Below are 26,998 nucleotides of genomic sequence, written 5' to 3' on the forward strand. Positions count from 1 at the left end.
AAAAAAAAAAACATAAATAAAGAAGTAAATAAAGGCTAAAGCTTTCGCTCAGATTCCTTCATTTCTTCAGTGTCTCCGCACTTTTCCTCTCCTAAGTCCCACCAGCACCCCAACTGCCTGTTGGGCCCCTGGCTCTCCCCCCATCCACACACACACACACACACACACACACACACACACACACAACCCCTACCCCCTTCCCTCTTCCTTCCTCCTGGTCGGTGGTGTGCGTGACAGTAGCTCACTGAGAAGTGGAAATGAGACTAGTAAACAATGATTAGCTCCAGAGCTGGAGCAGCCTGCTCTACCATTGGTCCCGTCTCCACACAGCAGAGCGCCCACCCGCCAGCTCATGACATGCAGCAGCACATAGACCCCATTCCTGCTCATGAAACCCCCGCCCCCCACCCTTCGCACACCAGCCCCTGACTACTTCCCTTTGCCCAGAGTCACTGCAGGGTCAGGGCCAACCTTTCACAGCCAGGTTACAAAGGGTAATCACAGGCAAACACAGCAGCCACACGCAAAACGCACACACGACACCCCCCGACATCACCCCGCCCCCACCGGCCACAAACCTGGCTCTAATTAGCTTGATGGAGATGCAAGTGGCCACATGTGTATGAGGAGCACACTCGATAAAGAAAGAGGAGGCGGTGGTGGTGGTGGTGGTGGTGCTCCCCCTGTAGGAGTAGAGTGGAGAAGCAGTCACCCCCAGTGGAGGCGGTGCATTCAAAGACATTGCTATGTCCTCTGGTTAACCAAGGAGTTTTTGACGCCGGGCCACACCACATTACTGAAGACAAACAGCTCTCAAGGCTCTGAACCTCGCCAAACTATCCGCTATCTGTATGAAAATTAAAAAAAAAAAAGTGTCATTGCACTTAGGTTTATTTTTACTGTCGTGTCCACATTTTTGCACAACAATGTCTGGCATTTACTGAGTTTGTGTGTAAGTGGATAAAATGTGTTTGTGATGTTGTTTCTATGTTTTCATTTCATGTGGGAGTCACATTCTCTGTCACCGAGTCAGCTGAACGTGGAACATTGTGAAATGCACACATAAAAATAAAAGAATTATACATATATATATATATATACATATACATATACATATACATATACATATATATATATACATATACATGTATATATAGATAGATAGATATATATACACAAATTAATTCTGGCACTTTATGTACATTGTTTATTTTTATAAATGGTCGTAAACCCAGACCCTGATATTTACTCCCTATCGTGAAAAAACAATGTGCTCCTCTAAACACATGTTTAAAAAGTCATGCATCATTTTAAATGTTTCCCATCATCCTCCTCCATTACTCACCTTCCTCCTCCTCCTCCTCTGTGGCCATTAATGTCTGCCTGTGCTTGTGCGACACTAATGTTTCTGTCCCTCTGACTTACTGTGGAAACGTTTCAATTGCCTTCAATTACGGTCATTACCTCTGAGCAAAAATAAACTTCACAGTTGGGGAGGCGAGGAGGCGAGGGGGGGGAACAAGTAACTAATTTTGTCGTCATCCGCAGGGAGAGAGGGAGAGAAAGAGAGAGAGACATGTTTCTGAGAGATTACATCACTTCAAACAGGAAGTTTAGTGGAAACAAAAGTCTTGTAACATGATTTATAAAATAATTACTCGTCCTTGGATGATTTTCCTGTCTAAAAAAATTGGAAGAATTGCCCCCTGGACAAGGACAGACACTGTTTGCGGTGGTTGTGATGTAACATGGACTCTTGTGTGTGTTGGCTAAAAAACCAAACAAGATGTGGCAAATGTGCGTGTTTCATGGCTCCACTGATTGTTATTTGCTGTGTGAGAGTTCAGACACTCAGAAGCTGAGGTGAATGATATATTTGATTAGAAGTGATATTATTAAATGTGTGGTGTAGACTACTATTTAGTAGTAGACTGACATTTTTTAAACTTTTTGAGTAGAGAAATACATTGATGGTGCCACTGCTGTGCAGTTTCTCTGTTCTAATTGAGAAACTTTAAAGCAAAGAGTTGCTTATTTATTAGCTGTATAATTTTTGTATTCGGCTAATTTATGACAGACTAAACACATATTTCCTTCATTTAATCTGCAAAGCTGCACATCTGGTTAACTTCAGTAACTTCACCGACTTCTTCTGATCATTTCCGGTGATGACGACGATGACTTCATTGTAACCTGCGGAGGCGCGCGCGCCCACACGTGTGTGGCAATAAAGGCAAAAACAAATAAAGTAAATAAATAAACAATACAGTTAAATATGATTAGTGCAAATACGTGTCTCGGTCTGGATGACAAACCGTGTTTGGAAATGTAACGCTCCTCTTCAGCAGCCAGAAAAAGAAAAAGACGCTCTCTGAAGCGCGCGCAGCAGCAGCAGCAGCCTGTGTCTCCTCATCTCTGTGCAATTAATAAAACAATTTGTCTCGACATGTTTCCCACAGTGGAGCAGCCGTGCAGTCACCGGTTGCATGAGAACGGCGGCCGTTCACGCTGCACGCACGCACGGTGTGTGTCCCCCAACCCCCCCCCCACCCACACCACTCGAAGCTCGCAAGCGCGCGCCTCCAGGAGCGACCGACAGCAGAGGAGATAGTGTACTAGGGTCCGTCCGTCTGTGCGGCTACCACAATGGGAGGAGTATGAAAGTTCTCCTGAGCCCTGCCCACCAACTGAAATACATATAAGACAGTGGAGTGAAGCACAGAGCAGACACTTAAGTCTTAAAACTTGATGAAAAGTCTCAAACAAACCCTCTTCATTTCATCAGATTTATTTCATTTTTTTATATATGATCTCACTTGCAAAAATTCCTTAACTCAGATGGCTATAGGAGACGTTAATTAACTTTTTTTTTAGTTTTAACCACTGAGCAGACTTTTTTTTTTTTCTCCTTTCTCCTCTGAGGGACAAGTGTACTGAAAAGACAAAAGACAGTGTCACAATGGCACTGGACACAGAGTTTGGTGTGAAGGGCAGCAGCATCATCAGGGAGTGGAGTGGACAGGTCCAGCCTGCTCTGGTCGCCTCCGTCCTTTTCCTCTTCTGTCTGGAAGCCTGTCTGTGGGTCAGGAACCTCAGACTCAAGAGACGACTGCCGGGACCCTTCGCCTGGCCCGTGGTGGGCAACGCCATGCAGCTGGGACAGATGCCTCACATCACCTTTGCCAGGTTGGCCAAGAAGTACGGCAACGTGTACCAGATCAGATTAGGCTGCAGTGATATTGTGGTGCTGAATGGAGACAGGGCGATTCGCCAGGCTCTGATAGAGCACAGCACTGAGTTTGCAGGAAGACCAAACTTTGTCTCTTTCCAGATGGTTTCCGGAGGCAGGAGCCTGACATTCACTAGTTACAGCAAACAGTGGAAAGCACACAGGAAACTCGCACAGTCAACCCTCAGAGCCTTTTCCTCTGCGAACAGTCAGACCAAGAAGACCTTTGAACGTCACGTTACGTTTGAGGCCATGGAGCTGGTGCAGGTTTTTCTGCGGAACAGCGCCGACGGACGGTATTTTGACCCCGCAAATGACTTCACGGTGTCTGCCGCTAATATCATGTGCGCTCTCTGCTTTGGTAAGCGATACAGACACGATGAATTGGAGTTCAGAACCATGCTGAAAAAGCTGCAGCGGTTTGGAGAGACAATCGGGGCTGGGAGCCTCGTCGATGTCATGCCATGGCTTCAGTCCTTCCCCAACCCGGTGCGCAGTGTCTATGAAAACTTCAAGAGCCTCAACGAGGAATTTTTCACTTTCGTTAAAGACAAAGTGGCACAGCACAGAGAATCTTTCAGCCCAGACGAGACTCGGGACATGAGCGACGCCTTCATCAATGTGGTCGAGCACGGGCAAAAGAGTGGGCTGACCAAAGAGTTTGTCGACGCGACAGTGACAGATCTAATTGGCGCGGGTCAAGACACGACGTCGACCATCTTGACGTGGATCATGCTGCTCCTGGTCAAACACCCAGACGTCCAAGCCAAGCTGCACGAGCTCATAGACAAAGTGGTCGGCCCCGAAAGGCTGCCAACGATTGAGGACAGAGGCAACCTGACCTACCTGGACGCCTTCATCTACGAGACCATGCGCTTAACAAGCTTTGTCCCCGTCACTATCCCACACTCGACCATGTCAGACGTCACCATCGAGGGTCTCCACATCCCCAAAGACACGGTGGTGTTCATCAACCAGTGGTCGGTCAACCACGACCCGCTGAAGTGGAAAGACCCGCACGTCTTTGACCCCACGCGCTTCCTCGATGAGCACGGGGCCCTCGACAGGGACGCGTGCAACAATGTGATGATATTCTCGCTGGGTAAAAGACGCTGCATCGGCAACCAGATCACCAAGGTGCAGGTGTTCCTACTTGCGGCCGTGCTGCTGCACCAGTGCAGCTTTGAGAGTGAGCCCTCTCGGCCCCTCACGCTTGACTGTGTCTACGGGCTCACGCTGAAGCCCTTTCAGTTCTGTGTCAACGCCAAACTCAGAGGGAAGCTGCTCGGCTTAGTTTCCCCAGCGTGAGCAGCAGCAGCAGCAGCAGCAGCAGCATGTCTACCCCCCCCAAAAAAATAAAACTGTGACAACACTTCTCCCCACCAATGACATTTACAGTATCAGTGAGTATCAGTAAACCTGCACTAAATCCTATTGTAAGATTTTTATATTTAAGAATGATATTTAATGGATACATTAACACAGTCTGTATTTTTGATTTACTGTTGGTGCAGAGCTGAGATTTCACAGATGTATCATTGTCTGTTATCCGCTTTGTGGACTGTTTCTGCGTCACGGAATATTCTATACTTGATCAGATCTTGTAAATAATTGTGTCTTGAGTTGTGTGCTTGTTTTTTTTGTTTTTTATTCACTACTGTGCATGTACACGTGTGCAGGAAATTAGCCACAAACCCCCTTTAAATTTCCCCAAAAATAACTATGAAACGTGATCACGTCACTTGATGATTTATTGTTCTCAATTGTAATATGTAAGAATATATGTATATATATATATACATGTATATATATATATATTATATAATACATATTATATATATATTATATATATATTAGCCTTTGTCACATAATGCAGTTACAAAATAGAGTTTTTTTTATAATTTCATATTTCAGGTATGACCTATAATAATGTAAAGAGAATTTAATGTATTCCACTATCTACTGTACTCCGAGTATACAAACACATTAAACAAAAGAGTGCCGATGAAAGGTTAAGGGGGTGACGTGTGACGGAGGAAGTCTTTCATCTGGGAGCATCCATCACGGTCGGAGGGATGGAGACGAGACACTGCTGTGGACCGCGGAACGCTTCACAAACACGTATTATTATGTGTATTCAGGGTTCAGTTTTACTGTACGAGCACTGCAGCAGCAGCAGCAGCAACAAACCAGAGTTCAAAACAAACCAAAACAAAACACATGTGCAGCAAAGTCTCTTTTTTTTTTTCATTTCAAGAAGGCATTCTCAAAAACATGTTTGTTTACAAAGTAGCTATTTCAAAGCTCCACGGATGTCGCCACCCCCGACCCCCTCACCACCACTCTCTCTTAAAGCTTCTCCGTTCAGGAACTTGTGTCATGTGTTTGTGTGTCTGTCCGTGTCAATGCAACAAATTAAACTCAGTAAGCCTTGAATGTTAACGCATTCGCCACAGAGGATGTTTTGTTATCAGTGTGATGGGGAAAAAAATAAGCTATATATATAGATATATATATATATATATCTGATCTGATATGAATAAAGTTGAATTGTCAATGGCGAGCGTGTCCAGTCTGATTGTGAGCGAGGCTGAGCTTCAAAGTTCCTTTAGTTTTGACACATTGTTTTAACGTGATGATCAGGAACCACCGTTGTTTAGATGTCAGAAAAAAACACTGCAATACTTGACTTGGCTGAAAATCACCGAAACCAAAGCTGGTGTTTTTTTGGTCGTTCATCTAAGCACTCACACTCACGCAGATTTACGGCCAGACCCGGTCTGTTCTGAATCCTATTTAAAAAGATGTTTGATGGTTGATGTTGCCACAAACCTAACAGCCGCGTTATTGCAGTGACTTTTTTTGTTTTGTTTGTTTGTTTTTGAAAAAGAGCCGTAATACCAGCAATAATATTGCTGTTAATATATTTTTTATGGAGCATTATAAATTGCCTTTTTTTCCCCACCGAATAGTCAGAATGAACAGGTTGGTTGTAAATAACAGAGGCCAAATCACGCTGTTAAATGGTCACAGAAACGGCAAAAAAAAACAATTCAAACGCAAAGGAAATAAACAATCAACTCCAGCTTATTGTCCATTATTGTACCATATTCTACCACCGTTGGCAACAAAACTATAAATGTATAAATATAATGTTTTTAAGGCTAAAAAGGACATTGCTGGAGGGAGGCCTGGTTGTGGTCAAAATGGGAGGGGAGAGATAATCCAAAAACCTGATTTGCAGACCCCTCCCACCACAGAGATACATATAAGCGAAGTGTTACAGCTAAAATCGGCATTCCTCTGAAGATGTGCCGTGTGCACCACAGCAGCTCAACCTGATCAAGCCAGCGTCAGTGGAGGAGAGCTGAGACAGCATGTTAGTGCTGCCATCAGTCTGACTTTAATACAATTATATTTTCAATAGCTCAAACATCGTCTCTGTGCCGTAAGCAGTGGTTGTGATTGACAGCGCAATGGCACAAGTGGACACAGAGTTTGGTTTGAGGGACAGCAGCATCAGCGGGGAGTGGAGTGGACAGGTCCAGCCTGCTCTGGTCGCCTCCGTCCTTTTCCTCTTCTGTCTGGAAGCCTGTCTGTGGGTCAGGAACCTCAGACTCAAGAGACGACTGCCGGGACCCTTCGCCTGGCCCGTGGTGGGCAACGCCATGCAGCTGGGCCGGATGCCTCACATCACCTTCGCCAAGTTGGCCAAGAAGTACGGCGACGTGTACCAGATCAGATTAGGCTGCAGTGATATTGTGGTGCTGAACGGAGACAGGGCGATTCGCCAGGCTCTGATAGAGCACAGTGTAGAGTTTGCAGGAAGACCAAACTTTGTCTCTTTCCAGGTTGTCGCGGGGGGGAACAGCATGACTTTCAACAATTACAGCAAACAGTGGAAGATGCACAGGAAAATTGCCCAATCAACAATCAGAGCGTTCTCATCTGCCAACAGCCAAACCAAGAAAGCCTTTGAGCAGCAAATTGTGGCTGAAGCCACAGAGCTAGTTGATATTTTCCTTACACTCAGTGCCCAGGGCCAGTATTTCAACCCCGCTCATGAGCTGACAGTAGCGGCAGCAAACGTGATTTGTGCCTTGTGCTTTGGAAAACGTTATGGACACGATGATGTGGAGTTTAGAGCCTTGTTAGAGAGGGTGAATCAGTTTGGACAGACAGTAGGAGCTGGCAGTTTGGTTGACATGATGCCATGGCTCCGGTCTTTCCCCAACCCAGTTCGCAGTGTCTTTAAAAACTTCATAAATCTGAACCAAGAGTTCTTCACGTTCATCCAGAGCAAAGTGAGGGAACACCGGGAGACATTTGATCCACGCGTGACGAGGGACATGAGCGACGCCATCATTGGCGTCATTGACAAAGCGGACGGTGACAGCGGACTCACCACAGGTCACACAGAGGGGACCGTGTCGGATCTGATTGGCGCAGGTCTGGATACCATCTCCACTGCCCTGTGCTGGATTGTGCTTCTTCTGGCCAAACACCCAGAAATCCAAACCAAACTCCATGAGCTCTTAGACAGAGTGGTGGGCCCAGACAGGCTGCCTTCCACCGAGGACAGGAGCAGCCTGGCGTACCTGGACGCCTTCATATATGAAACCATGCGCTTCACCAGCTTCGTCCCGGTCACCATTCCCCACTCCACAACCGCAGACGTCACCGTCGATGGTCTCCACATTCCCAAAGACACGGTGGTCTTCATCAATCAGTGGTCTGTCAATCACGACCCTCTGAAGTGGAAGGACCCGCACGTCTTTTACCCGTCGCGCTTCCTGGATGGAAGCGGCTCCCTCGACAAGGACATCACAAACAACGTTATGATTTTCTCAGCGGGGAAGAGACGGTGTATCGGGGACCAAATTGCCAAAGTCGAGGTGTTTTTGTTCTTTGCCATTCTGCTCCACCGATGCAGATTTGAGAAATGTCCCCATGAGGACCTGTCTTTAAACTGCTCGTACGGTTTAACACTGAGGCCTTTAGATTACAAGATTACTGCCAAATCCAGACGAGATCTCCCTAAAGTCAGAGAGAAAGCTGTCTGACTCTGTCTTTGATTATAAAAGATTCATGCAATATGATTCCTAAAGTAAATATGAACGCTTGTATAATAGGAAAATGTAGAGTATATTGTTATTTCACCGGGGTACAAAATACTAGATTAAGTACTACAAGTATGCATCCTGATAAGGGCACAAGGAAGCAAATCATATCAGATCTCAACGGCAATTTTACTCCTCAACTGTGGAAGAAAACTCTGACTTTTGTTAGCAATTAATAAATCAATTATTAATCCAGTCACACATTTATCTGCATATGTATTGCACCATTGTCAGTGAGTGAATAAAAAAATACCACATGCATGCATGTTGCATTCAATAATGTAATGTAATGTCTAACAGCCTGAGCCGCCTCACGTCTTCGGCACACACGTCACAGTGAAACCTGATGCAAGAGGCATAACTCCGTCCGAGTAACACGAGTTGTAAAAGCCAAACGATGTTTTCATAGGGAACATGTGTTGTATCTACATCTCCACAGTGTGACTAAAACCCCGAACGTCAAATAAACATCCTGCACTGACTCACCATAACCGAATCCGTGCGACGTACTGCGGATCGCAACAGGCCAAAGAGATAATAATAGATCGCGGTGTCTGGTCTCGGCGTTGCTGTAAAATATTTACGATGACCCCGCGTGCTCCCGCTCTGTACGAGTAAGCTGTGACTCCATGCATCAGCGCAGGCAACGGTAGGTAAGCAGCCGCGAGCTTGTTGCATTAATGTTTAACACAGGCCGCGCTGTTCTTTTGACTGCGGTGTCTTTTATTTTATTTTTATTTTTTTTCACCGAGCGGAACCGCATCTCTGAAACTGATGTCATGTCTCGTCAAAGGTGTGAATTTCAAAAGAAGAAGAGGAGCATTTACATTACAGATTTGCCATGAAGTGAGTGAAGCCAAAATGAGGTGAACTAACTTTGTGGTCTCTAAAACAACACACTGAACACAGACGAGAGGGAGGTCAAATGGGATTGAATTCCAGAGATCACATGTGTATTTTACCTGACCACTGCTACTGTTATTAGTGCACTTTGGTTGGTACAGAGTGATGGATTATTAAGGTAAAGGCAAATAAGAACTGGTTACCAACTTATCCAAACAAGGTGCCTATAAACTATGCTCTTCTTTCTAACATAACTAATTGTTCAAATTGAGACACAGGTCTAATTTTCATGGGAATCACTGGACTACAAAGTCAAGAGTCCAATCTTATCTCTTATGTTAATCCCAACACTTCCTTCTAGGAACTGAAATACAATGGGTAGTGGTTAATCCAGCACTATGAAATGGAACATGCCTTCAGAACATGACACAAAACTCAATTTTTTTTTTGCTTATTTTAACCATAAAAGGGCCAGAAAATGTCCTATGAGTTAAGTGCTTGTCCAGGATATCTTTCGACATCTGGATGTTATTTACAATGTACTGCGCGATAAAATAGTGTATTAACTATTTCAAATGAACAAACACTGTAGTTGAACACCAGATTTTGCATGTCAAATTTGAAATTTGAACAGTGTATAAACATATTTAAAATAACATTTGTTTGAGTTTTTGTCCAAAATGGAAACTTCTCCAACTCTGTCCTCTCTGGTGACAAAGACGCTGATTCACCAGCTTCCTGCAACAGCGCGGGTGAAATTACTGTAATAACCACACGTTGGCTTTGACCTGCAACTTCTCAGCTTTCAGAAACTGCTGGAAACTTTCCGATAGCACGGACCGCTGCGTAAGTACGGCAATGCAAAGAGAACTTGCGCAAACGCGTTGTCTGCAATACCCTTTTCACTCTTCTATCCCCGCTGTATATTAGCTTTGCTGCAGCAGGATTGGCAGCCAAGACAGCATTAGTTATCAGCATCATGTAATCCACAATCATATGATGTTTTCATTTCAAAAACAACAAGTCAACAACAGTGTCCTAAATTCTTCCTCTACACCTCGCTTATTTTTGGAATAGGCCAACATTTACCCTTCGGGTAATTACGTTCCATAAATATAAGTTGAAGTGGGAGTTAGCGGCTCATCATTCTAATCCCACACCTTGTTTTCTTGTCCCACGAGTTGCACCTGCATACTTGCAGGAGACGGAGTGTGGACAGACTCCTGTTTACACAACGGTTAATGTGGAACAGGCTGGAGACATTCTGCACTCATATATAATCTCTCTCTCACACTTTCTCCCTTTGCTCCGACACCACAAGATCGAGGGATGGGGGACAAGGGCCACCTTGACTTGCCCTGTTTCCAAAACATTCATGATATGTGTTCAGCTGAAAGACTTCCTTTCAGCCTGAGTCATCGCCAGCTCTTCCCTTCACATGCCCACACAGCCCTGCTTCATTTTACTCTTAAAGACAAACAGGGACATGCGGTAGGGTCAGATGGTGGTAGAGGCTGGGGGCAAATGTCCTCAATTGTCCTTGAAGTTCCTACGACTTGGGCTTTTAATACCCCTCTAAATCTCCTACATGTGTCCGTGGCATTGTTCGCTGTAGGGCAGCGAGCAGGCTGAGAGCTATGCTAACCCCTCCGCTAGCCATGGTCAAAGAACATAAGACAGTTCATATTGTACCTCGACTCAAACAACATGAAGAAGAAACAGGGCCAAAGGAAACAGATGAAGTTACTCTGGCCGTCGCTCGGGCGTCTAACACAGCTGTCGAAGACGTTACAGTTTTGTGGTTTAGTGGTTGCACTGCGCCGGGACATCGACGGACAGTGGAAGACACATGCTAATGTCTTTTCCACCGTTTTATTTACCTCCATTAAATCCTTTAAACTGACAGGCGCTGAATGAAGACGCGCTGCATGGACAGAAAGTCGCGATACAAATACAGACCATTTACCATTAACTGTCATGGTAGTGCAGTCTAGTGGCAATAAGTTTCAATTTAATTATGGTTTTAGCACAGGGTATGTCAAACCCTATTGAAACTGTAGGAGTTCTTTTTGCATTTTTGAGGACCTGAACGTACCCCAGAACTCACGTATTTCTGCGACCGCATCAGACCAGGTTAAAATTTACGTCTGAAAGTGGTTTGGTAAACGTGTGTCGAAAATTGGAAATGGGAGGGGCAAATAACTGCTCCGCCCCCAAAAACAGGCTGGCCTGAGTAGCAGGTTTAATGTACATTAACCAAATTTGCATTCATTAGGTCGGGATGGTCAAAAAATGTAGTGAAGACTTATGCTCTAAAACCAACAGGAAGTTATTTAATTAAAATGCCTTGATTAGGAGAACCCTGGTAGTAACTTGAAAGTTACGTTTTTTTTCCCCAATATTTGATAAAAACGCCCATGGAAATAATACAAAATGCCACTGAAACATGTTCCATGGGGGCAAAAAAAAGTTCAATTTCCTACCCTGGTGTACAAGCTGACAGCTTCTCAGCTCTGAGATTATTCCTAACATGCACAAAGCTACAGAGTTCAGTACAGCAATGTTCCCTCCACTACCACCACCACCACCACCACACGCAGCTGTATCTAAAACCCCCTCTTGCTCAGCCAGACTTTTGACATGCCAATGGCAGTCACTGTTTGGTGGACGGCACACTATGAGGTAGAACGACTTAGAAGCAGACAAATGCAATTCTCCGGTAAATCTCTCTCCCCGGCCATCATCATCTGCTGAACCAGCGGAACATCGTGTCTGCGCATCGGCTGCTGGGAATAGCCTTGTCTCCTTACTCAGCCAATCCTTCCCTCAAGACCAACACACTGACCACAGCTACACACCGAATCCAAAATACAGCGGAGAAAGAAAGAAATAACTTTGCATGCTTTACAATTTTACCCAAATCAACAGACACCACAGTTGACCATTTATCATTCTATTGTGAAGTGAAGTGAGCCAGAGAGCAGTTTCCTTTAAATAAACCAGAATAAATACACTGCGAGGGGAAAAAAGATGCACGCAAAGAAACCATGAATCAGACGTTTCCCCACAGAACAAAGGTGACATTTACAGCAAGTCCAGGAGCCGTAAGCCGTCCAACAAATAGTCACCTCTTCCCCCACTTTACAGTAGCATTATTTACACAAGAAGATTTTTGCTCTAATTTTGTAGAAGCACGTTTTAGTTTGAGATTTGATCCCACAGAGGAAAAAAGAGCTCACACGTTAATAATTCTGATCTTTCCATGTGAGGGCTACGGGGAACTGGAGCCAATACCAACCTAACGTTTTTAGTGTACAAACATTCTGATCTAATGTAATATATTCCAGAGTTTGTTTGATGTTCAAGGAAACGTTTCCTCTCTTTTGAACGCCCACTGGACGTTGAGATGAAGTCTTGCCACCTTTAGGTTCGGTGTCGTCTTTTCAATAAACAGTTACCCAGCTCAGGATTGTAGGACAGGACGGCGGACGTACATCTTGGGACTATTAGTATAAAATGAATGTAAATTATGTATGCTAGTGGAAACGTGCTGAGCCGTGTCACGCTAGTAAAAGAGGGGCTTTTGTGTCAAAGCCGTCTATTTAGCTTGATATGTGCCAGTGGTGAGCTTACCTCGAAGAAGAGGTGAGAGAGGCTGAAGTTACCGTCCAGGTTGTGGTCGGATTTCCCCTCTGTCCTGCGTGCAAAACAGTGAGTTTAACAACAGTTCTGAGGGAGCGGAGTTCTGAAATCAAGTATAACACTGGGACATTTATCCTTAGCATAGTTGAGTATAGTGTTATAGTATAGGATCAATTTGCTCTGCGTCATAATAATCAGTCAGGAACCCCACGCGTTATAATGAAATCATTTATTGCAACAAATGGAAAGGGAGTTAATAGACTTGGTGCTGATAGCTTTGCTGTTTACACGCACCCTGGACTGGCCAAGCAGCATGCAATACCTAACAGGAAACATCCCACACAGAGAGCGAGCCCAAGCAAGATAATCCAATGAATTACATATGAACATTTTTCAGCCTGTCAAACACTGATCTGGAGAGGTAGAGGCTCGGGTGAGGAGAAACGGACGGGCCTCTGTTGGTGTGTGGCAGTGGCAGATTACAGCTCGACGACCGTGTTTCGACTTCATTTGATTACACTCACTGCTTAACGCGATATGGCAAAGAACTAGAAATAACATTTCAGTTAAATTGAGCTGGTGCCAGAGCCAAATAATGAATTAAGTAAAACATAATCGGTTGTAGCTTCTAATTGTCAACTCATAATTTGTGCTTGTAGACCTATTGCATTGAAGCAATATCACACTGTAGGTGGTGCTGTTGCATCTGCGACACTGCAGGCTCTTCTTCAGTGTCTAAACAGCTGCACTTCCTTACGTTCTATTAAGAAAAACAGGGGGTTTTACTCATATTTTTCACAAAACTCCTACCCACAAAGACAGAGTGAGGTGCATTACTATAGTATGTCTCCCCTAAATACCTCATGATCTCCTTTATCTCGTGATAAATCAGCCCTTGGTCGACGTTGAGAGAAAGTATTTGGAGCTTCCCAGCGGGTCCGGCACCTTCATGGGGGCCATCAATCTTGATGCTGTTTCTGAGATAGTACGGTCTGCGCAGATGATAATGAACGTCTGGTGCCGATGTTGCGCAACGCAGACTGGAACCTCTTCGGACGACTCTCTGAGAAGATAGAACGTTAGGATTATTATTGTAAAGGGAGCAGATTTGGGAAATCTTTCTCTGTTTAACAAGGTTGTTGTTGTTGTTTTTTTACATAAAGAACTTCAATCCTAACGCGATGACATTTTCTCATGATAACATTTTTGTTACTTTAATTGAAAAATGACACCATAATTGAATGTTTTGTGCGGTAGTGCGCCGTCAAGATCTTGATATCCTCATATTCCGCTGGTGTAGAGTTGAAGACAAAGAGAGAGAGAGAGACAAAGACGTGACACATACCAGACAAAGTCTAACTATGTCCCCTTGGCAGGACACATGCTCTTTAGTGCACACAACAGCTCATCATCAAATTAGTCCTAAGAGGCAAACTGGCAAAGCCTACAACCACACTGGCAAAACATGTCAACAAAGAAAACACGGAGGGATTAGATAGAAAGTGCCGTTTGAAAAGAAGACTTTTATTGTCGTGGCTTTCACTTTTATTACTGTGCGGACATTTTTTTCTGACATTGTTCTTATTTATAGGACTTTTTTATATATCTGCTGTTTTCATAGCTAACTTTGTTTTCTTGAATCCAGAAGAGACAATCCAATGGACTAGAAACCAATTTCTTCTTCTTCTTCTTCTTCTTCTCTCGGCTTCTTTCTCAACATCTGCTTCCATGTTGTTGTCCTCTCCCTTGTGTCTTCTTCCCGTGACACCAACTGTCCTCATGTCCTCCTTCACAACATCCATGAACCTTCTCTGTGGTCTTCCACTGTTCCTCCTCCCCGGCAGCTCCGTCTTCAGCATCCTTTGTCCGATATAATCACAATTCCTCCTCTAGACGTGACTAAGAACACTGGACACGAGAAACCACTTTAAAAACTTGAACACACTTTGCATTACCGTAATCACGCAACAGTTTGTGCTATCGGAAAAATTCCAACGGTTTCTGAAAGATGTGGTTATTGAGGTAATTTCTGTTGCAGGAGGCCGGCAAATCAGCGTCTTTGTCACCAGAGAGGAGAGAGTTGGAAGACGCCTGTAAATAATTTAATTTTTTTGGCCTTGAGTTTTTGCACATTGAGACAAAGACTCCAACAAATGTCATTTTATACAGTTCAAATTGTTGTTTCTGAATAAAACTGTTTGTTTTTCTTCATTTTAAATTGTTAATACACTACTTTAACATGCAGTAAATTGTAAATAACTGCCAGATATTGGCAGAAAAATAGCGCAAAAGCGCTTAACTCATTTTCTGGCCCTTTTATGGTTGAGGCTTAGGCATTAATGTACAAACATTAGGGAGAAATGGCAAATATCAGGTATTCCGAGGAGACTTTCAAAGAATTTGGAACTATTCTGTGTTTTCAGCTGATCTCTACGGTGGCCAGCAGGGGCAAACACACTTGCAACGACCCAAAGCACATGCAGGAGGAGAAACGAGCTGCATATTCGGCAAGTGCCAAAACACCAGCAAGTCCCAAAGGTTTTGGAACTTGCTGGCATTTTGGGACTTGCCAGTGTTTCTGGACTTGCCAGTGTTTCGGGACTTGCCAGAGTTTTGGGACTTGCCAGAGTTTTGGGACTTGCCGGTGTTTCAGGACCTGCCGGTGTTCTGGGACTTGCCGGTGTTTCGGGACTTGCCAGTGTTTTGGGGAGATACCTTTATGCAGGAAAAGTCAACCTCTTCTTCACCAAACTCATTCATTAGCGGCCTTGCAGGAGCAGTGTCACAATGAAACAGGAAAAGCACCATCACCACACTGCTGCCACAAAGTTTGAAGCAGATTCTTTTTTTGTTTTTCTTCTAAACAATCACTGCGCACTGCGGTTTCTAAATCTCCTTTGATTCGAGGTACGGAGCCTAACATATGTAAAACAAAGCGAGAGCAAGAGTACACAAAATAAATGAGAAAAGGATGTCTATTTACATTTTGGCCATAGCGTGTAAAGCAGACAACAAATGTTTACCCTCAGTCTGCACAGCCAGAGTCTGTCTGTGACCTCTGCACTGCGCCGCCGGGATAATGATCCGAATCCACAGTGAATGTGTAATATTTTATGTTCGTGCTGAGAATGAGAGCATAACATATTGATCCAAATGAAAGCCAGTCAAACTTCCATTATTTGCTGGCTCAGAGAGAAGTTTGAGTGGAATCGTATTTGTGTCGTCATTATTATTTTTAGTGAACAATGGTAATTGAATAAAGAGTAATAACCCTCTCATACCGTCTGTCTCCGACATTCTTATTGATGCAATGAGCAATGAAATATTTTGTAACCATTGCGAAAAAGCTACCGCTCTCCCTCTCTCCCGCTCGCTCCCCTTCCATCCCTCGCTTTCACGCCATTCCACTTCAAGCCCTCTTCTTGGCAGCGCTTTGCACCAGACCAAAACAATTTAGCAATAAGCTATTTAGGTTCGCAGGGATTCATTTTCAGTTGTTTTCACATTCTGCTTTTGTAGTGGGCCCTGATTGCCTGTCAGAATTCCCCCCCACTCGCTGAGAGGAGAGTGGTCTGCTGGAGCTGACCACTCTGCTGCTCCTGAGTCTACACGTAGACTCGGTGACTGTGTCGGATGTTATATTTCAGTGCTGTTATCCCGAATCCACACACACAATGTTTTACTTTTGATATAAAACACACAAAAAAAGCCATTGCACAAGTTGCTGATGCAGCTGAACCTTGAGTTGAATCACTGTCATGTGGTCATGCATAGACATGCCAAGATACCTAAGCACTCATTAGCTTATTATGTTACACCTCAGTGAGTTCAGCCCTCTCTAAAATCACACGATCGTCAGAGGACCCTGCAACAGAAACTGGAAATCAAGTCCCAGAATCCAATATTATACATGCGTGTAACATTTCTGCATTAAAATATCAAAAAAGAAATGACAAGATTATTGTTATATTTTTTGGTTTAGTAGTGTTTTTACATTACATTAAATTCATTCCCAACATTCTTTAAATCCACAGAAATCTGTATTTCTACTCAAGGTATCAGACCATTTCTTTTTCGTTTGCGAGAAATGGTGTGTTTCCATCTGCTCGACTCGGCACAGCACGGCACGGCACGGCACGGCACAGTTAAGTTGCATTTCCACTAGCTGAGTAGGTACTATGCTTGACGTCGCCAGACTGCTGGCCACTGATTGGTCAGAGTGTCGTCACAGGAAGAGACGTCTGACACAAGAGTCAAGCCGAACAATGCCGAACTGTAGATATGTTAAAAAGACTTCACAATCCTAAAAACGTGGCTTATCTCAAACAACTACCAGGGAAACGTGGTTCTCCGGTTTCCTCCCACAGTCCAAAAACATGCAGATTTGGGGATTAGTATGAGAATGAATGATTGTTCACTCTCACACTAATCCTATGTATAATCTATGTGGCCCTGTGATGGACTGGAGACTTGTTCAGCGCGTACCCGCCTCTCGCTCTATGTCAGATAAAGTGGTATAATTGTTGACTGAAGATGGCAGCCCCCCCATACAAAGCAAGGCCCTCCAAACAACTCCTTCCAAACTTATGTCCACAGGATGACTAATGTGCAGGCCGTGGTGTCAGCTGATCTGCAAGACAACGCGGTCTACGCGGTAAACTGCCATATGAGAGGGAGGTAAGGGGGCCACTAAGGACAGAACCAAAGGTCCTGGAAGATGACTTGAGCTGGAGCGGAGGTGCAGCTCATAAAGAATAACACAGCAGGGATGAAGGGCGCTTATGGAAATGCTGGGGCTAAAACAAGGTTCCGGAGACACCGTTTATTCAGCCTGCCAGCATTATAGGAGCTGGCTCCGAGGCTGAGAGAACACAGAAGCCGATCACGTTCGCACTGTTTGTGCAGCGGCATCGTATCCACTAAGTATTCCAGAGTAAAAAAAATTAATGTGAGGTGTCAAAGTCAGCAGTTGGCAGATCTTAACGTCCTCACAAGACGAGGGGGATTTTCCGCACACCATTACATCACCGCTGATTCACACTCGAACAGATACCCACAGAAAGCTGTCAAGTTCACTCGTGTGTGGAGTCATGCGATGAAGCCGATGACAACAAATAAGTGGGATTTCAGAGCATTATGTAAGACAGCGAGGCTTGTGCCAGACCCTTAAACTGAGCCGAGATATTCAGGTGCGTGCCGCTGAGCACGCAACTCTCTTCTTTGCCTGCCATACTTGGAAATAGTCGGTCGAGCATGTGTACCCCAATAACAATCCCATCCAAGCCATTAAAAGTGTGTGTGTGTGTGTAGTGATGTGTTTTTCTTATGTTGATAATAAAACGGAATTAAAACTTTTAAACTCACATGATAATTCAGTTTACAAGTAGTAAACAAGGAGTTAACACATCGTCAGCGAGTTACCTCTGTTTGAACCACAGTGGCTGCGGGACCTTTGACACGTGGCTTCAGCTCGGCTTTCAAATACAATTAAACATTCGCGCAAATTGTAGCGAGTTCACATTAAAAAATAAAAACATTTGATTCAAATGTCCTCAAATGAAGATAAATGACTTCACTGGGAACCGCAGCGAAACGCCACGGAACGATTAATTACAATGTTCCCTTTCTTTACTCTTGGAGTCACTTGAGTGTGAACTTGTAAATGGAAAACAAATTGTTGAAACCGAGTAAAAGCCCCGATGACACTTCACATCCAAGTTCAACTTGACAGAACAAAAGAGTCAAATAAAACAAACAAATTTATGATCAGTATTACTTCACCATGTGTTTGAAAATCAGGATTTTGTGGCGCGGCATGGAACGGGACGTAAACACCGCGGCTTCGGTGCATGTAAAGTCACGAGTGCACTTCCACTGGGGAGGTGTATAGATGGAAATCAGTCACGTGCCATTTGACGACTCACAGGAAGAGGGAGCTACGGTATGAATGACAGCCAGTGACTCAGATTGTTGTGCACGTTCACACACAGGTGGCTTTGGTTTTCCTCTCCAAAGACAAGGAGACTCAAAAAGTGAGAGGAACAACCACAGTCTCCTGATCTCACCCCCATCCTCATGCCAGTAAGCAGTAGGCAGATCGGGAGAGTCAGGAGTCGGGGTGTCTGCTCCAATTCTCCAAACTGGGATCACGTAGCAGAGGAGAACCCATAAAGCAAGTCCTGGACTTTGGCTGACTCCCCAGCAGCACTGGCTTCTCATCATACCTCCCCCCCTCCACTCCAATCACCCTTCTCTCTTCCTCATACTCCTCCCACGTGCACTCCCACCCCCCAAAGGCTCGCCTGCCAGGAACTAAGATGTATGGGCCTCTGAAGAGAACCGCCTCCGAGGTAGCACTTCTCTCCTCTGCCAGCAAAAATAAGACATTCTGCTTTCTCTTGCCTTCTTTCTCTCTCTCTCTCCCCCCATCTCTCGCTTTCTCTCCCACCTTCTCACTCATCTCAGCAGTGCAGGTCCCTCTGCATCACAGTGGTCAGAGAGCTGCCAGGGGCAGCGGCCAACAGCTACACTCTGCTTCCCCCCCCGGTTCTGAGAACATTTGACTTTGCCCGTGAAAACCAACGCGCATTGGCCTGCCAGTTTGAGAGGCAATGTGTATTCTTTGAGAAGGGTTACTATGTACACACCGGAGCAGACCACTTGTGTTTATTGTTGTCGTTAGGTTGGGGAGCGTAAACTGCACGGCCTATAAAGGATCCCGACGCGGTCATGTTTGCATGAAATAGAATCTCGTCCGTGCTGTAAACCCAGCGAAATGTTCTCAAACTGTTTGTACCAAGCACCACCTGAGGAAACACTGAGCTCTGGAAGAAGCAGCATTATCACTAACTGTAAACTTGGGACTTTTTGTTATTTGCTTCATTTTCAAAACACATTTCTACACATTTTCTATTGCATACCATGATATATATACAGTACCACTAATGCAGGGGACTCAAACTCACGGCCTGTGGGCCACATGCAGCCTGCCAGTCGATGTCCATGCACTTATTTTGAAATGATTCAATTCATTTAATTATATATAAGCTTGTTGAAATGGTGTGCAATGTCATCCTAAATATTTGTAATTGTAACATCATGCTGGATTATCAAGATATAATTTTAATTTCTAATCACTAAACCGTTCATTTTTCCCCAACTGTTGGACTTTTGTCAGTTGACCCGGCCCCTCCTGACCAGACTAGAAGTTCACTGGCTCCCAGGTCATTTTTTGAGTTTAAGGCCCCTGCACTAGAGGAATCTCACGTACCACTGGTGGTACACACACCACCGTTTGAGAACCATGGCCCTAAGCTATAGCCCAGGGGTGTCAAACATGCCGCCCGCAGGCCAGAACCGGCCCACCAGAGGGTCCAATCCAGCCCGCGGGATGAATTTGTGAAAATACTCGTTTTTTCCACGTCCACATAGTAGTTTCTCAGGAAATATCACGTTATTCATAAGATGTTTTGTAGATCAAAGGGTTGTTTAAAGGTTAATATGCTGTTATTTTACCGGCCCGGCCCACTTGAGATCAAATTGTGCTGTACGTAGCCTATGGCCTAACGTTATTCCAGACTACTTACACCTATAATTCAAACACCAAATGTCCTAGTTTTCCCTGGAATTACTGTCTTTTTGTACGAAATGGATATTAACATATTCGATTGAAAACAAAAGACATTAATGTCATTTTCAGTCTTGAGCAAGTGAACTCGTAAAAAAAAAAAAGCCACAGCGCTGATGCCTCTAAAATGATCGTAACAACCAGCTCTAGCCTATAATTAGCTCTGCTTCGTGTTGTTTAATATCCGCAGATTTTATAGGTTTCACCCAAACACTAAAGTAAGTCTCTCATAAAAGAGACACTTATATATTTGACAGCTTCCTTGCAGCCAGGACAAACTATAAAGCAAACACGTGTATTTGCGGGGATTCGACATCTGTCTTTGGAGCAGACCAATTTGAACACAGCGAAGTGTGAATGTTCACTGACGTAATAGTTACATCTGTAATTCGGGACCGGTGTGAACATGTGGCCATCTGAACGCAAATGGACACCGGCCGGCCTGCGTCCTTGTGAGTGAACCAGCTAAGAAAACACTCCTGCGTTCACAACAATAAAAAAAACACATCCCAGGGCACTCATTTGGTTTGGCCCGGAGCTGACATCACACCTCACCCTTTACTTCACTGCAGACTGCACAGGAAGACTTTAGCACGTAGTACATCACGGGCTGATTTATGACGAGTCATAAAAGGTAGTGCTGATCCCTATGTAGAATACACAGGTTTTTAGGTGAGACCTGGAAGGCCATTGGGACAGCAAGAGTATTTCATGCTGCAGTTTAGTTACAATAGATCCAATCCCATCTTTTGAAGTGAACGACAACGGGTAAATGCAACACATGACACAGAAAACACAACCTATTTGCCCCCAAATAAAGGTTTCACCATTTCACAACTGGATTGCGATTACTGACATATGGAAGAGTATTAGTGCCACATGTAATAAAAAAAATTATAATACAACAGCATGAATTCTGAAAAAAAAAATTTTACTTTTTCTTTAATCTCAGAATTATGACTTTTCTCTCAGAATTAGGACTTTTTCTGTCAGAATTCTGAGATTGATGTCAGAATTCTGACAGAAAAAGTCCTAATTCTGAGAAATTCTGACTTTGCCACATGTTTTTTGACATGTGGCCCTAATACTCTTCCGTACTGACTGAAAATTGGCAGATCAGAGTTTTGCTACTCAATATTTTCATATAAATAGAGAAGCAAATGACTATGTAATATGTAAGAGTTCATTCCCTCAGAAAACCATCATCTGTCTCTAATGTTCCCATCAGCTCTATGAAGCATTTTTGAATCTTACAAAGTATTGTTTTGGTTTTACTGCCTGTAATTTGGCTTGTTCGTCCCCTTGCTTCCACCAGCAGCAGCCGTTTTCTGTGAAGAGCTTCAGATAACCTCGCTGTTCAGTTTAGAAACCAGCTATTGAACATAGTGGAGCATTTAGGAGCTAACAACCCAGATATTTCCCTCAGGAATAAACGAAGCTTTAAAGGGGCAGTGAACGTTTAGCTGTGTTTCCTGTTGTCTGCTTAGGTGGCAGGTAATTTGTGAAGTCACGTTTAAGTAAGAAAACAACCTTTTTTTCTTTTTTAAACGATTACTTCACTTGCATGATCACTAAACTCTGAAAGCTGCCAAGTTATTTAGTTATGTAAAGCAGGACTTCAAAATAAAAGCATTGGTAAAGTTCTGTCCTCCGATCAAAGTATAGCGGTGACTTTACATTGTGACATTTGCATGTCATCAATACCACTTTGTCTTGATGCTGGTATGATTGGGTACGTCTGACATGGACAGAGACGGCGTCTAATCATTAACAAGCAACTTTCAAACACAATCACTGGCAAGCAAGCACTTCCCTTGCTTGACATCTATGGGCCCTCGTGTCCCCCACGCAACAAGTCGGGGAGTGCAGCAGTTCCCTGACCTCACTTTTGAATCCCCAAAATCTTTCGACAGCTTTTCGCCGACCATTTTCAAATGGTCGACTTCCTGTTGAGTTGAGGCCATGTTTACGGTCGACTTTTTTGTTTGTCTTGGTCTAGAACATCTTGCCAGTTTCGGGAAATTCAGTGAAACTCAAGTTATAGGGCACTTCCTGTTTTGTGGCGAATGATCAAAAAAAACACAGAGGTTTGCCGTGGCCACGCCCTTTTTAATCCGCAAAAACTTTCAAGAACTTTTCACCTTTAATGTGTCGAGTACAAATAGGTCAATTTTTTAACGTCGGTACGACAAACGCGCTCGGACGAGCTCGCTCGTTTACGTAGGGTGCAACTCGCCAAAATGGACGCCAAAAAATCCAAATGGCTGACTTCCTGTTGAGTTGTGGCCATGGTTGTCGTCAACTTTTTTGTTTGTCTTGGTATATAACATCTTCCCACCAAGTTTCAGGAAATTCGGTGGAACTCAATTTTGCCTCTGTTTTCTCCTTAGGGGGCGTGGCACCATAGAGCCCTTGAGCCATGCATGGCTACGGGAACTATGTGAATATCGCATCTTCTCTGTCCTCCATGTAAAGTTTCAAGAGTTTTTATGCACGTTAAACTGCCCAAAAATTACTGCAAAGCCACAGATATAATAATAGTCTGAAGGGTAAGGATAAGGAAGGATTCGGGCCCCTGCCATTCATAAAGCTGCTGTTAGCTTATATGTAATGTCGGTTCAACAAATAAGTGACACTCTGAGAGCCATCACTGTTCTTACAGGGTAAAATGACATCTGAGTCAGTATTTTACAAGTGAAGCGTATAATGTTAACGTCCCTACTTTTCATTCTCCATGCGTCTGTTGTCTAATGGCTGTGTTGACTTGTGGATGACCATGTCCCTGCTCATAAAGGCCGTGCGGTCATACCGTGGTTTTAATGGCACGACAGTCATGTTAACCTTGATCTTGTGGATTTATAACAAAATAAATTAACTTTCTTTTTTATTGATTTTATAAAAGAAAACTATGAAACATTCAGTAAATCATAGGAACAAAAGTACTGCAAACACCATAGACCACAGACTCAACAACAAATTAGTTGTTTAAGAAGTACGGCCTCAGTTGTGGGGGAGGGGGGTGGGGGGATTTTCATCACAGTCCCTGTTTATTTTTCTCACTGCTGTGTAATATTTAGACTTGTGTCAACTCCGTTTATTCAGTATTTGGACCGGTGGATAAATGGGAGTGACGGTGAGCAGAAGCCTCCATAGATGGTAAATGGGGCATGAAGAGGTCAGTGCTCGATCTTTCGGTGAAACAGCGAATCGATACGTTTGGCGGATGCACTTGAGGCCGATATCACGACAGGAAAAAAAACATTTTTAGGGACCGGGGTGGAAAGTAATGAATTACATTTACTCTTGAGTAGGTTTTATTTGGAAGTACTGTAAGTCATTTTTATCATTTGTAATTTTACTTTTACTTTTTTTTGGAAGAACTGTACTTCTCTCTGTTTTAAATCACATCCGTTACCTTTTTTTAAGGACATAGGTGAACATTTTGACTATTGACGTTTGACTTTTTATCACATAATTTCAACTTTTTATGTCATGGGTTTGACTTTCTATCTCATAATTTCGATGACTTTTTATTATCATTATAAGTTTTACCTCTTTTTTAACTCTTCCATACAGAAATCTTGAATTTAAATCCACAATTTAGCAAAGAGAAAGTTTGCTAAAGAAAGACAAAGAGAAAATAAGGGGGAGATAGCCAACGCTTTACTTAGTTCAGCACATTTCCAGGAACCTGAACTCTGAATTTATTAGAAAAACAGGAGATACTCATTTAGCAGGAGGAGTGCTGATTTGTCAGAGTGATAATTACATGTAAACAGATCTGGTCGCGCAGCACGCCAGCTATTACACACACACACACACACACACACGGGAAACGATACACACTGAGGGAACAATTGAACGGCACTGATGGAATTCTTCAGGCCAAGGACATTTATCACTGCGTGTAGTAACAGCTAAACACGAGCGCAGTTTGATGCCAGAGCGAGAACTCGTGCAGCCAAAACTGATCCATTAAGAAGAGAAGGTCTGTGCAGGAGAACAAGGAACTAACACTTTTTAAACTTTTTTTTTTTAATTCAACTTTGGCAGGTCTTCACCCACAGGAGAAATATGCAAAGTTTTGAGAATCTGGCGACAAGGCCAACAAAGCTTTTGCTGACATTTTATTTGAATATAGACTGCAATGCAAAAGCCCTTGGATCGCACTCTTAGCCGCTGCATGCCATCTGATGTGGTCCAGAGGCCTGTGGTGAAAATATCGCATGTGGTTACTTGACATTCAGTTGTGTTTCCCGGGGTATTTTTTTGCGACACGACAACGCAGAGCCCTATCTTTCATAAACATGACTTATGTTATCTCACTGATGTGGGGGCGAGCGGCGGCTCTTACTCAGTCTTCTGGATAAGCTTTGGACAACTTTCCCTCTGATAAGTGTTGGGAGAAAACAGATAAAGCTTCCTTTGTGGCATGTTCTCTTTTTTTTTGACCCATTCCTTTATCAGGCTGCCAGAGACCTCTGTGTAATGAGGTGGTATGGAGCAGACAGGGGGGGCGGGGGGAGTCAATGGGACGCTGAACATGCATGAAGGAAAACAGCTCTCCCAAACGTCTGCGATGACTGGGGGACAGAATGCGTACTAATCTGGGCGAGTGGCCAAACCAAACAGCCCAAGGGGGCAAAGGGGAAGCAATAACCAGGAAAGGAGGGGGTTCAAATAACATATATGGAGGATGACAAATGCCATTAGAGTGCACGGGGAGAAAAAAGGGAACCTGGGAGTTGTAGTGAGTGTTTCTCTCTGGAGGGGGACCGGGGTCTGTTTGCACAGCAACATGGAGCCACCTGTTTAATGGTGCTTAACTAACGTGCACAAATACAAACACGGCGCACACGCACATGCCCTCATGCGAAGTGTGGTACCTCTACCTTTGCCCTTCCCCTCGTTGTGTCTCTCTCACACACACACACACACACACACACACATACTCAGTGACCTCCTGGGTGCTGTGTTTTTTGTACATCGGTATGTACTGTACTGCCAAGTCACACAGCTTGAGCAGCAGGGAGGTCCAGAAACCCACCGGGAGATGGTACGTGACAGAGCGCAGGCTGTGTATGTCTGTGTGTGTGTGCGCTTGTATTTGCTACCTCTTTAGGACATTTTCTGGCATAAACACTGACCTGGTCCTAATGAGACGGAACCCCATTTTGTGAGGAACTGGTTAAGTTTAGGACTAAGTTAAGCAATAACTGGCTGTGGTTAAGGTTAGATAATGTTTGTTTATCAAAATGAAAGGAAACACAAACTGTGTGTGTGTCAGGTCAGAGGAGCCCGAGTATATATCTCATGAACACTCACAAAGTGTCTGCGCGCCTGCATGACGGCCTAAATACTAATGGCAGTGGCAGCGTGACAATCATGTCCGTGCCCCCATTCTGTTGCAGAGGAAAGGGAGCGGATATAAAACAATGAGACGGAGGACACAACATCTGATAACCATATGGCTGAAACCATTTTAATCAGCTTGTGGCTTTTTTCTGGAGTCTCTGCCAGTAAAATAAAGAATACAACGAGATCAGATCAACATCGGCGCTCTGTCTCTCTGTGTCGGTTTGGTGTGCGTGTGACCAGTCGCAATCACACGTACACCGACTGTGCCCGGCTCCACCGCAGAGCGCGAGGAGAGGAGCGGCGAGGGCATCGGAGCGTCACGCGTCACCCATTCACTTGCTCCAAACTCAGAGAGTGATTTTCTCACCATATCTTTGGAGGAAATGATTCATTAGGCTGTGGCCAAGTTGGGATCGCTGTGACATGGAATAAGAAGCAGCCACTCACCCCGGGCTGGTGCATTTGGAGTGTGCACCGAGACAAAGGGGAAGATGGGAAGCAGCCCATGAAGGCCATGATGGGAGGGGTGGATGGATGCAGGCGGAGGGATGGCAGGCAGAGCAGGAGGAGAGGAAGGATGGAAGGAAGGAAGGAAGAAAAGAGGGGAGGAGATGGGGGGAGAGGGGAGTCTCTGTGGCTTTGTTTCAACAGTACAACAGCTCCCAGACAAATCTGTCTTTCCTGGAACACTACGGGGCCACTCAGCACGGAACAGAATAATGCAATGTACTAATCTTCCTAAGGTCATCTTGAACACATCTTTGTCGATTTCTGCAGCATCCTGTCTCGGCACGGGGAAACTTACACCAGCACAGAGCGGCTCAGGCGGGTATATCGTGATTTGGTTTATATTAAAATCAGAAAACACAAAACAGACACCGCAGCCACTGACTGCAGACAGATGACAGTTTTACGGCGCTTCATAACTTTTCTTTGGAGTTTCCCGCCTTGTTTAATCACAACTTATTGTCGGTAATTAATCAGGTTAATCAGCTGCTGGGATGAATCATGTGGAACATGAGGACGCTCTGAGGACACTCTGAGGACGTTGATCTGGGGATCTCCCCAAATCTTGTTGTGCACTGGCTATTCTATTCTGCTCTATTTACACTGTGTACGTTGTAAATCGATATTTGATTGTATTCCACACGTTGCAGCCATGGATTGACCCATTCGATC

The 26,998-nt window shown here is 44.2% G+C and overlaps 2 protein-coding genes across 2 annotated transcripts; both read left to right on the forward strand.

Annotated features, from left to right (window-relative positions):
• Positions 1 to 2,899: 2,899 nt before the first annotated feature.
• Positions 2,900 to 5,790, forward strand: LOC122760244 (cytochrome P450 1B1-like). Its single transcript, XM_044015327.1, has one exon. The coding sequence runs from the start codon at positions 2,960 to 2,962 to the stop codon at positions 4,535 to 4,537; it is 1,578 nt and encodes a 525-aa protein (XP_043871262.1). The 5' UTR covers positions 2,900 to 2,959; the 3' UTR covers positions 4,538 to 5,790.
• A 731-nt stretch (positions 5,791 to 6,521) lies between these two features.
• Positions 6,522 to 8,610, forward strand: LOC122760242 (cytochrome P450 1B1-like). Its single transcript, XM_044015326.1, has one exon. It carries the CDS (start codon positions 6,706 to 6,708, stop codon positions 8,290 to 8,292), a length of 1,587 nt encoding a protein of 528 aa, XP_043871261.1. The 5' UTR covers positions 6,522 to 6,705; the 3' UTR covers positions 8,293 to 8,610.
• The last annotated feature ends 18,388 nt before the right edge of the window (positions 8,611 to 26,998 follow it).

The sequence above is a fragment of the Solea senegalensis genome, unplaced genomic scaffold (assembly GCF_019176455.1).
Source record: "Solea senegalensis isolate Sse05_10M unplaced genomic scaffold, IFAPA_SoseM_1 scf7180000013266, whole genome shotgun sequence".
Classification (NCBI taxonomy): Eukaryota; Metazoa; Chordata; class Actinopteri; order Pleuronectiformes; family Soleidae; genus Solea; species Solea senegalensis.